General features: G+C 35.7%; 1 protein-coding gene across 2 annotated transcripts in view; it reads right to left on the reverse strand.

Annotated features, from left to right (window-relative positions):
* Positions 1–13,118, reverse strand: part of LOC143241005 (cyclin-dependent kinase 14-like) — a 124,836-nt gene that overhangs the window by 97,934 nt on the left and 13,784 nt on the right. For both annotated transcript variants that reach the window (XR_013022135.1, XM_076484408.1), the window contains exon 2: positions 9,904–9,987. Coding sequence is in view for 1 of the 2 variants with exons in the window: in XM_076484408.1 (XP_076340523.1) it covers positions 9,904–9,987 (84 nt within the window). In the remaining variant the exon portion in view is untranslated. The remainder of the gene's footprint in view (positions 1–9,903; positions 9,988–13,118) is intronic.

A 13,118-nucleotide genomic window follows, 5' to 3' on the forward strand; every position in this document is an offset into this window, starting at 1 on the left:
AAAACACAATAACTATGAAACAATAAGCAGTTTAGTATCGTAGATATATTAATTGTTAGACGATAAGATTGTATTAATTTGGTATTTAGTACTTTCAATCCGAATGACTAACCCGATAAGGGCTGGCTTTAAGATTTTTATTTATCTATCTAATAGTTTTAGTTTAGGTTAGAGGATGGGATAACTGAGATGAACCAGTAGATTCCTTGAAGTTCCTAAACACGAATTACATTAAAACGATTTTGAACATGCAAATCAGCAAGTCAGCCCATATAAAACAAAGGTTAGACGGAATATATCAGAACTGCTTTTTAACATTTTTGACGTTACGTAACTTGTGTGATGTCACCGAATGAGCATTACTTTGAGGAAGAGTACGAAATGGCCTTTTACGACCAAAAATGCTCGTTCGCTCAAACCATAAAGACGATCAGACATTTTGAATTTCCTTTTACTTAATTACAGCGCAAAACAAATAAATAAGAATCAGCTAATAAAACCATCCAGACAGAAAACTGTAACAAGTCTTTCTCAGTTATATTAAGCAAAATGTGGGGTCTCGGCTAACAGTCCACAAACATAAAGGTCAATGGCGAAAGATGCCCATGTGTCCCAGGCAACAGTATGCAACATAACCAAGGATTTCCACCTAGAAGTCACAAGTACACGCACACCCGTAGCATACTTTAAGCAGTTGGAGAATAAAATGGGAAAGTGGTATTAATGCTATTTCATATTAAGCAAGTGCCTGTGAATTTCTGTGCGATTGGACTATTGAAACGAATGCTGGGATAACGTTATATTCGTGCACTAGACGGATCATAGAAACCTTGCAGGAAAAAAATTCCGTCATTAAGACGTATCAGCCTTATGTACGACAAAGCCTTTTCCAATAAAAGCTATGTTGAAGATAAACTGTAAATTCATTTACATGAAGTCCTTTCATAATGTTAGGATGCTCTTTTCTGATTTTAGCGCAAATCAAACGTAACTGTTGCTTAATTATTATTAATCTTAGTTTGAGTGAATTGACGGAAATTACGTGTGGACACGCAAATAGCTGTAACTTAACCTTCACGACCTGTACAATAACATCAAATTATTTTAACAATTTTAGCCCCTTGCCTAAAATGCTGAAAGAGACAGCATCAAATCAATCCTTTTCAAGCCGTGTAATGAACGAATTATTACAAGATTATATTTATCGATGCGTGACCTCATAGCGATTCTACGGGTGAAAACGTACATCGGATGATGTCACAGTGACTCAATGGCAAATCCAATGAATCCCGAGACACACAGCTACAGATAGAACATTCTTGGAAGTAAGCAACTTCATTTCTTTGATAGTATCAGTTGAACCCATGGAGTTGGAAACGATCGTGGAGTTTGTTTGTTTTTTTAATACTCTGTTCTCCAAAAATAGAACTTCACGCCCATTGAACTCGACACTTTTCTTCACAGGTGTTACAGAATGCGAGATTTCCTCATTCTCAAAGATACCTTTGTCCTGACGAACTGCTCAAAAGGTTCATTAAAGTGAACCTTACGAGGTATGTTACATTAGAGGCTCACTTCCTAATTATCCATGCATGACACGCATAGGCAGGTTACACATGCCTCGTCGAATACAATCCGTTTCGACGGCATGTCATTAACTTCTTTTACATTTAACTACAACCAGATCAGACAGGCGAATTTTAATCAATGCACCATTCAAATATATTTTAAGTGGATTAGATGAAATTCTCTAAGCATTTTTTTTTCGTAAGATATCATATGTTTGATTTGAACTTGCGCTAAGCCTAAACGAAAGAATATTTTAAACGACAATACACATTGCCTATTTCGTTAAATATACAGATATACTTTTAATGGATAATCACGTTTTTTTTTTTTATTACATTTATAAGCTTAATTTCACTAATGTCCACACCCTGGCACTAAAGACAGTTTTGTATATACATTATTCGACTTATCTCTCTCAATTAAAACTTTTTGCGAATGCAAGTGTGATATAACAATAAATAATACAGTCGCCACTTACCTTAATTGCTGCAATACGGTTGTGTTACAGCAAACACATATTACAGGCGCCTTTGGACGTAGGTTGCTTACGATACAAGTGGGCAAACACAAAACAACAGACAGATTTTCGTAACACTTACAAAAATACATTAAGACACGCCTCCACGAAGAAGAAACTTGTATCGTTTTTCGTATTGGATTTCTGATATAAATCTATGAGAACTATTTTCTGAAACAAAACAACAATTTATTGACCAAATTTAAAAGTCATCCGTAAACTTAATACTTTGTTTTTTTGGAGGAGAGCTTACAAAAGTTCTAAATATATACGTTATAAGTTAAACAAGAGAAGTTTGCATTAAAGTTAAAATATTTGTATAAAAGTCCTATTTTAGTAAGTCGGGTAATAAATTAGGGCCTCGTATGTTTATTTTGAATTTCGCGCAAAGCTATACGAGGGCTATCTGCGCTAGCCGTCCCTAATTTAGCAGTGAAAGACTAGAGGGAAGGCAACTGATCATCACCACCGACCGCCAATCCTTGGGCTACTCTTTTACCAACCAATAGTGGGATTGACCGTCACTTTATAACGCCCCCACGGCTGAGCATGTTTGGTGTGATGGGGATTCGAACCTGCGACCCTCAGATTACAATCCGAGTGTCTTAACCACCTGGCCATGCTGGGCCTGAACCTTTAAAAAATCCAGTTCTTAGTCATCAGTGTCAGAAGTACTAGATCATCTGTAATTACGATATGATGGCCTAGAGATGGCAGCTACAACTCTCGAACTATTCTTTCTCAACGAACAGTAGGATTGGCCTGTAAATAATAACGACCCCAAGTCTGAAAGAACGAGCGTGTTCGATGAAGAATTTAGAGCCTGCAATGCAAGTCTAACCATAAAGGCCATGCTAGGCCTTTTCAGTGGTGCTAAAACCTCAGAGATGCCACACATTTGGCAACGTGCGTGTTTGAAAAACGAAAGTGACCTTTGAAACGTCAGGAAAACCCGTTCCATTCCTCTCATTTTTCTCATGATATAGAACTACCTGTAACAAAAGAAGTTGTTCTACAGAAACAACTGAATACTTATTGTTTATATTACGTTTACAATTTCATGTCGTTTCAAAGAAACCATGACATAACATAGATACTTTCTTTGTAATTTCATATGTGACGTCTATGTTTAGAACCATTATAAACGTCTAGAGATTACACCTTGGACAAATTCGCTTACACTAAATAAAGCATTAAAACATTATCTTCGTTTTCTGGAATAGGTTATTGTGATATTAATAGGGGCACACACGAGTTGTTACATTTTTCATTGTTCAGCGTTACGCTCCCTAAAAAAATGAATTTGTATAAAATATTGTGTACGCTAAACGTCCTTGCGCAGAGTCGCAAAAGTGTTCTATTTCAAGAGTAAAGAACTCCAAAGTTAAGGATAAAGTTTTATTTCTTGCTTTTGAAGTTAACATGTCCTGCTGTATTATAGCCTATAAAACGCACAATCCTTCTAGCAATTCATGAACTGTACACATTTTAGTGACGTCAAATTGCAAGGTTGAACGTGCCTTATGTGACGTCATTTTAGTGTTTATTGACTGCCTGACAAAGAACACACTACTGTATAATAGTGCGAGAAGTGTTGAGGAAACTACTGACGCTTTTCTTTAGCACAATCAAAAATATTATAAGAATATTGTTGTTTAGCGAATTCTTGACCTCCTAAAACCTGGGGTAGGGTAAAATAGTCAGATTGCGACATTTGTCCATGTGAAGAAAAGTAAAATATCTTTTTTTAACTTAACTGAAAAAGTACTGTAAGATATGGTATATTTAACTTGATACTTTGTTACCTTTACTTTTGCTCTTTTATAATTCTTTCCTTTTAAAAATGAACCAAATTGACGTGAAGTCTTTTGTTTTTTTATGAAAAGCATCAAAAACAAACAAATTCTTCGATGTAGAGAGAACACTTCCCGGATCTGATGTTCTTGGTGCTGATGATAACGCATAGCTTAAGACAAGTCTCTCCTATAATTTCCTACAGTTGGCTTTCCGTTATGCCTGTTGAGTGAAGTTTTGATTACAAGCAGGGAAGTTTTATGAAGCACTTGCAGCTTTGTCTGATTCTTCAGACCCAACTGACATCATTGGACTGACTGTAAGTCCTCTGAGTCAACTAGGACTTTTTTAGTGCCAACTCAGGGTTAATCAGTTTTACAATTTTCTCTTTGTTTTAAAAATCTCCGGCTGAAGATTCTTGAAGGAGGAATGTGAACTGTAGCCATGACGACAAGGAAGTTACAAACGTTTCGGAATACGCTTATTCTAACAACAGCAACGTACAAAAGCGAGGTAGTACACATTTCGGAATACTCTAATTCTATAAACTGCGATGTACAAAAGCGAAGTGAATGTTCTGAAACAAGGACTCACACTTTCTCAGTACGAGGCCACGAGAACGTTCTGTATCCTGAATAAGCCCCTACACTCATCCTGACACTTTCCTGTATTCTCCAGTCTGGGAATCCCCCTTTCTAAATGGTTATTACATCACAGCGATACTCAAGTGTCGAAGGTTTCGGAATACTTTTATTCCAGCAATAGAAACATAGAGAGCAAAGTATTTGAAGATAGCTACGTACATACTATCAAACAGTAACAAATTAAATATCCACATGTATAACGTGTCGAATAAACCAAACATTCACCACACTGCAAACAAAGTTTTTGCTTCTTGAACACTATTGAATGTTCCTTACAGATTTTTGGTTGCTTATCACGAAAATCACATCCAAATTTGCCCATCACGTACCGTTTCATCGAAATCCTCAGCTTTGCTACAATGGGTAAACGATATCACGGCAACTGGAATCCGTCAATGCTTGCTGACTACTGTTGGACACTGCAACGTGATGCAACGGGACATTGAATACAAATGAAAATCAGGAGCAAAACACTTTTAATTATGTTGAACTTAATAGCGTATTAGAAACATAAACGCAGTTAAATACGTTATCGCCGGTAAACAGTTAACTGTCTATTTCTCAAAGTACAAAACCAAATCTTTATTTGTGCATACCCACCAGGTACGTGTCACAATCAGCAAAAACTTTTCACAAAAATTGTTGTGCAGTGTTATTGGCAACAGTCGTGATTTTAAAATTTTCCCGAATAGCTACACAACGATAATATACGCTAGCCGTCCTTAATATGAAACTACTGAAGTGGAGGAAAAACAGCTAGTCAACAACACCTACCGCCAATCTTTGAACTACTCCTATTTGACTATCGTTCTCATATCGCACCCATGGTTCTAAAATACGGAAGGTGATTTTTACCTTAATGAGACGCGAACTAGAAAACCCCGGATTCATAGTCTGAGCGAACAAAGTAGTGGAGAAAATATCTTTACACGTTTATAGAAAACACAAAAAAGGCAAAAATCAATGTTAATGAGCATTCATGATACAAGATAAGTAAAACATGCTTCACTTCTCATTGAATATGTAAGTTATGAAGCACTCAGCCCCTGTACACAAAACTGTTATGTCTTGACCACTGCTTTTTGCTTCATTCCCGACTTCTATTAATGTTTTAATCATTTTTGTTTGTTAAGTGAGACCAATATCCATATTGTTTATGGTAAAACGAACAACATAAACTCCTCAAAAACAAGGACAACAATGCAAGCTCCCCACAAATAAAGCCAACAACATAATCACAAAAAAGACCCAAAATATAACCCCTCAAAAGACGACAAGAATACAGATGATAAAAACTATCCAAGTAATATAACTTTCTAAAAGATAGCAATAATTACTAATATTAAAATGTCTTTTATACATCAATATGTTACACTACAAGACTTAAATAAAACAAACTCTCTAGAAATAAATTCAACAACAAATTCACAACAGGAAATCCTATAATGAAAACTGTGAATAAATAAGATAAAAAATTCCTCCCTAAAAACAAACAATAATACAAACATACCACAAAGAAGGTCAAAAATAAAGACTTTCTTCAAACATCGATAACTATATTAAAATATTCAACCACCAACGTTGTATAACATACAATAAACATTGCATTTAAAAACCAATCAACGCGGTCGTAAACAGTCACTCTTACCTTGCATGGGCAGGTGATTAACGCGCTCGACTCGTAATATGAGGGTCGCCTGTTCGAATCCCCATCACACCAAACACGCTCAGCTGTGGGAGCGTTATAATGTTACGGTCAATCTCACTATTCGTTGGTAAAGGAGTATCCCAAGAGTTAGTGATGGGTGGTTATGACTGGCTGCCTTCCCTCTAGTCTTACACTGCTAAATTAGAGATGGCTAGCGCATATAGCCCTCGTGTAGCTTTGCACGAAATTAAAAAAGAAACAAAAGGCACTCTACATGTTTCGACTTCGAGCCTTTTCACGACTATCAATCGGTTTTGAAATAAATTTACAATTTTAAAATCTGAGGTTCGATTCCCCACGATAAACAAAGAGCAGTTAGCCATTGTTCAGCTTTGCTCTAATAACAACAGTAAGTCTGCGATTACACTGAACTAGTATTAAAGTGTTTAGTGTTTTGTAACTTAGAGCATTTCATGGATATTACGTGGATTATGGTGATGAATGAAATTAAACTAACTGGAGTGCGTGTACAGGTTCAACTTCATGTAATACAGACATTCATTACTGTAAACATGAGGTGTAGAATCGAGAGGATGTCTTTTTTAATGTACAATTTTATTTAAATAGACATCAAACCATTTCAGTCCAATCACAGGTTACTGTAACTTTTACAGCAGAGCTACATAATGGCTATTTGCGCTTTGTTTATCGTGGGGGACCGAAACTACAGATGTTAACGTTGTAAGTCCATAAACGTACCGCTGACCTATCGTGGGACACGTAACATATAAATACAACAGATGGTATAACCCGTGTGACTATTAACGAACAAGCAAAAGTACCCGTCTTCAATGGCGGGAAAAGTTAATCTATCAATTTAAGTTATTACATGGACTTTTAAAATGTTATTTTTTTGCACTCTTGGTTTCCTTCGGAACCAAATTTCTGAACTACTTGTACCGTCCACTGCGAAAAGTAATTGTTGAGCATTTCAGTCATGAACGATAGTGTAATTAATTATTAACAGTTTAGTGTAAAATATCATGCTTGTAAAACAAAATATGTCATTAACATTATTCATGTCTGATCTGTCGTCATTCCAAACGTGAATGTTGATTTTTTTCTGCGTGCGCAGTTTTTCAAACGCATCGGGAGAAGCAATATATACAAAGACCAAGTTCTTGGCTTTAATCACGTCACACCAGTGAGCAAATCAAAACAAATATCATGAAGACTTCAAACTGCAACGAATGCATGTAGACATGATAATTTTTTTTATCCTAACTTCACACAAATTCGGTCAGATTAATAATAATGAGGTGAAACAACTCGTAATGGAACTTTCAAAAATTAAAATAAAGGGTCAAAAATCAGATTCGACCTCAAGGTAACAGCGCTTCGTATGGTTTTCGTTATCAAAAACCGAAATAATCGGCATACATATTTTGTTTTTTGTTTCTTTTTTTGCTTGTTTTCTAAATTTTGATAAAATCTCAACTGTTTAAATTTTTCAGCTCAATATATTTTATTCTGTCTACTTTTCGTCTGGCATACAATACATGTATATGTATATTATATATATGTATAGACGTAGCAGTATTGATCAGTGTAGATGAACTTTACTGCGTCAACTGCGCCACCTACAAAGTTACAAATTCATACTTTTTTCACATTTTGTGTGTAAATACCACATGAAAGCACAAGAGTTTAATTTTTAAACAAGGGCAAAAAAATGAACGTTTTTTAACGATACAAAATTGTTCCACCTTTCTATACGTGTTGTAAACCGTAACAAAACTTTGTTTTCTATCAGTGTCGCTAACTAAAATACAAAATGTTCATTCATGAACTGAAACCTTCAATACGAACAACTTATGTACACGTGGGATTCAAACGTCTAGGGCAAAGAATGACTTAGGATTCAGGTATAATCGTCACTAGTTCTGAACTACTGACCAAACGAATGGCAGACCTCGCCACCACAACGTACATTGTCCAGCGGTTTTAACCGAATAATTAGATTAAGTATCACTTTTACAATGTCTACAATTGCAAGTACGATATCTTAAGAAGACGCCACCTGTATGCCAGACAAGCTAAGCTTCAAACCAAAACTAGTACAATAGTTTGTTTGTTTTTTTGCGAAAATCGCCAGAATGTATGCTTTGATGTCCCAGTTTTTCCTTTAACATTTTAACAAAACTGGTATTTTGTATTTCAGGATTAGATCGCAGATCCTTGATGACAAGAAACTCACTTGAAATAACAACGTTATTCTCTGCTTTATTAGTAAAAGTGTTAATACTCATACCAGTATTGGAAACACCTGACCATAAGAAACGTCACACAAAGAATTTTCTGTAAAATTTCTAACCTCAAAGTGGGTAAGGTATAATCATCGCGTTCCTATCGCCAGATACTTCACGATCTACACCAGTGGTTCCCAAACACTGTGAAGCCATTCTGTGTGTGCTGAGAAATTTTGTAAATGTATAGCATCAAGTATGCTTTTTAATGACGATGTAAAATAAAGTATATTTAGTCCAAACTAGCCTTATCATCCTAACACAGGATGTTCAAAATAAACACAAATTAATGTACTGCATGTTTTGGATCAAAAAAGCTGTCCTCTTTTGGGTGGGAGGTCTGGCGAGTGTGCCACGAAGTTAACATTGTTTTCCTAGTGAGTACAAAGAGTTTGAAACCTACTGCACTAGATGAACAAAGTACTCGTGGTTATGCATTTCTTTCAATTAATCAAATCTTTTATCAAGAATATTAATTGTTTCGGCAAAACTGAAAAAGTGTGAAACGATCTTTCCGAAGTTCGTTCAATCTTACTTGTGTTAACTCCATTGTGATGCGACAGCCTTTGCATATAATTAGGCTTACGACTGCTAGAGTGATAACATCTTTTACGCGCTCGCGTTAATAAGTTAAACAATTTAAATCTTAAGTTTAATGACGGGCAGATACTCATGTCACACCCATTGAAACTTCCTGGCGTCTGAAGCTGCGAGAGTACGTGAACAACTGAGAATCATCGATGGTTACAGAGCATGCGTCAGCGTAAAGACTACTCGCAGTCGTGTGGCACATTTAGAAACACGTAACACCAATCACTCACCCATGCGTTACCATTAATATCCTTAAACTTCCTCGAATCAAATCAGAAAAAAAAAAAAAAAAAACTTATCCAGTTTCTCACTGCAACTTTGCAAATCGAAATTTACGATTATATATATATTTTTTTAAAATTAAACATTCGTCTCACAACTTATAAAGTTCGTATTTATTTGTAAAGTTGCATTAACCCAGAACCTGCTAAACTGGTTAATAAACTTTTCCTACTGGTGAGGGCAGTTGTCGATTACCAAATTATTTGAAGCCACTCATTTTGTACCTTAAATACATATAGAACCATACCGACAATAAGAGGAATTAATTGCATTGTTGGTGATATATACATATTTTCATTACTGGATGCCTGTAACTACAACAAAACAAAAAGTGTTTAAAAAGGCAATGGGATCCAAATCCACCCATTAATAACAGAACAACAGTTTAGAGTAAAGTGTGCTTTACTCGCCTCCAAACAACATAAAATACTAAATGTATTACAATGGAACATGTAACTGTTTAAAATCAGTTAACAATTTTCAAAGTCTTTCCAGCATGCTTACCATTGAAGAATGGTAACAGAATTGCTTAACAGAATTAATTATACTCACACAGCCGGCCGAAGTTACAGCTAAAGCGTTTCTTTAACTTCTGGATACGAGAAATCGTCGTTTTTCTATCTTTCAAGCTAACATCTGTGGGGTAGAAAAAGAATAAAGATTATTTATCATCTTGAGTTAGACATGAAACATTTTAAAGTTGTACGAAACTCTGAAACCTTTATTCTTCTAGAAAATCGACCAAGGGACCAATCAATAAAAAATTTTCAAATCCAATTATCTCGCGCAAAATTACACAAGAGACATCTACGTGCCGTCTTTCCTACTTTTTAAATTTCAAAATTAGAGCAAAGGTCCCAAATGATTTTCCACATCAAGACAATTCAGTTGATAATCATACAGCTAAGATACGAGTTTCAGGTTGTTAGGGATATATCATTCCCGAAATCCAATTTTATTTACCTTTTACAATATCTTATTACAGTGCGGGTTGCGAATCAGGCTTTTGAAGGCCTAATTGGGACCACTAGATCAGTGAGAAGGCATCTAGTCAACGGAATCGCTCATGACCTAATCTATTTGATCGAATACTAGAATTTGGCCGTCACTCCTCATCCATAGTCTGAAAAGGAAAAAAACATTTATATTTCGTTGTGTTGTGTGTGTGTGTGTGTGTGTATTTTAGAGCAAAAAGTCCCTAAGCGTGAATCATCTGATTCACACATGAGTACGCTAACCACTGACCCAATCAGCTCCACATAATCGGTCTTCTATCATTGAGAAAGAAACAATAATGTTACAAATATAGTTTGTAAATAAACAAAACGATCACTTTACATTATAGTCTTCCAGTGGGTCAGCGATAAGTTCGCGTGGTTACAACGCTAAAATTCGGTTTCCCGCGGTGTACACAGTAGATACCCAGCTTTATACACAGAATAAGAACTCCATCTGATAAATCAATAACAAAGATAAGAAAACAAAAACTATAATCACTAGCATGAGCTCAGACCTCTATTCACGAGACTGCTGACAAGCTGCAATAAACACCTTGTGGGCGGTTGAACATACAGTTCATGTGAGATATAAGCCATTTAATAGTTTGTTTGTTTTTGGAATTTCGCACAAAACTACTCGAGGGCTATCTGCGCTAGCCGTCCCTAATTTAGCAGTGTAAGACTAGAGGGAAGGCAGCTAGTCATTCGTTGGTAAAAGAGTAGCCCAAGAGTTGGCGGTGGGTGGTGATAACTTGCTGCCTTCCCTCTTGTCTTACACTACTAAATTAGGGACGGCTACTATAGATAGCCCTTTGTGCGAAATTCAAAAAACAAACAAAACTTCCGTTTGGCACGAGCCACATAACTCACGTACGCCGAGCTTTCAATAGTTGATCTTACACCTGTACCTTTGCCTGTGAACTGAACTTTGTGTCGTATTGTAGACCTAAGTTCGTGTGTGTTATACACATTACTTTTAAAAGAAAAGTTCCAACTTTAGTTACAAGTGATAACTATCTTTGGTTACCTCCAGCTACAAACTGTTTAATTTTCTTCAATACCTCCAGACTGTGATTGGTAGCCGAGAGGGGAAAATCGATTTTTTCCTCCCTGATGGAATCACGACTGAACTGGTTTTATCAGTATTGTTCAATATTACATAGATATTCCCTTTTTTGACAAACAAACAAAACTTTTGCTTTGCATGTTCAGTAGAAATTTCGCGTCGTAAAAATCCTCAAATATCCCAGAAGAGGTCAATTTTAGGTCAAATAGACGTTTCAACTAAATTGCAACACAGCCAAGGCTTTGAATTGTGTAACTACACCCGAGACAAAGAAAAGGCAACTGGTTATACAAACAACTGCAGAACACCCTCACCTTGTTATTCTATTAAAACACAGATTAAAAGAAACATTTAAATTATTCAAGTCAACTGCAAATCGAAGCTAATATGAAAATCTATTAACTGAAAAAATGAATATTAAACAAATGTCAACCACTGCGACATGTCTGATCCTCAATATAAACAAATCCATTCTAGTTTAGAATATGTATATTTTAACAGAAAATTCATCACACAGAGAGTGAGTCTTGGAAGTAGAGGGAACACCGATGTTGATACGCCCCTTTCTGTGAGTTAAAGTCTAACCAGTATATTTCCTCCAACTCCCTCGTAGAAATTTAAAACAGATCCGTTTTGATATCAATGCCGTCGGACCTGCACAACATCCAGAAATCAGTTGTTTTTTTTGTTGTTGTTTATTTATCTTCTGCTTCTCTTATCGTTTTTGGGACTCAACAGACTATACAATAAAAGAATTGAGTCACCTATATGACGAAAGTAGAAAATGTCATCTTCCCCATCAAGTTTCCTCTTTATTCAAGTGATTTCCTGTTTTTCGCAATCATTAAAACATGACACACATGGATATGTTGCTATATTTATATCTCTCCCCCCCTAAACACACACAAACACTTCAAGCCATGGACACAGTCTCTGTAGTTACTAAGATTACAAAATTTACGCAGTAAAGTTACAAAACTGATCTTCACACACAGATAATAACAACAGAAACTTTATTTAAAGTTTCGTCTTTGTGTCTTGATCAGGGAAAGTAGTATCAACCCTTATAACGCCACAATATCAAAACGTGGACTGAAACTAGTTATTATTACTATCTGGAAACACGTTTTGTTTTTAACTTTATTGTTAGAATGCCTAAACCATTCTTGTATGAACTACAAATTTTAAAACTTGTTCTCTTCAAAGAATAAGAGTTGAATATCTGATTGAAGTGTTTACGATTGTAAAAGGAACTGATAGTATCGATGCATAATGTTTTTTTCACACTTAACGGTGAGAACAGTAGGACTAGGGGACACAAATATAAATTTTGGCAGGGTGCAAGTCATCTTAAAAAAAACTATTTTTTAACAGGGTAATTGGCCATTGGAATGGGTTGCTTTCAGATGTTGTGGAGGCAGTAAATATAAGTTAGTTTTAGAGAAAACTTGATAACTATACGAATTATAAAGCCTGGCTTTCAGGGTTGTTCTTCTTTTAAATCTAGTTATCTAATAGTTTCACTTTAATTTAGCATATACGACAGCCGGGTAAACCAATAGGCCCCTTGCTGTCCCTAAACATTGTTATTTTCTGCAAGCGAATACAATAAATATTTAATAATGTACTCGTCTAAACACAGCAGAAAATCGTTGAACAAACAACTTATGGGGGTGTGTGTTGTCATCATAAAGAAATACATG

Source organism: Tachypleus tridentatus, chromosome 13 (assembly GCF_004210375.1).
Source record: "Tachypleus tridentatus isolate NWPU-2018 chromosome 13, ASM421037v1, whole genome shotgun sequence".
Classification (NCBI taxonomy): Eukaryota; Metazoa; Arthropoda; class Merostomata; order Xiphosura; family Limulidae; genus Tachypleus; species Tachypleus tridentatus.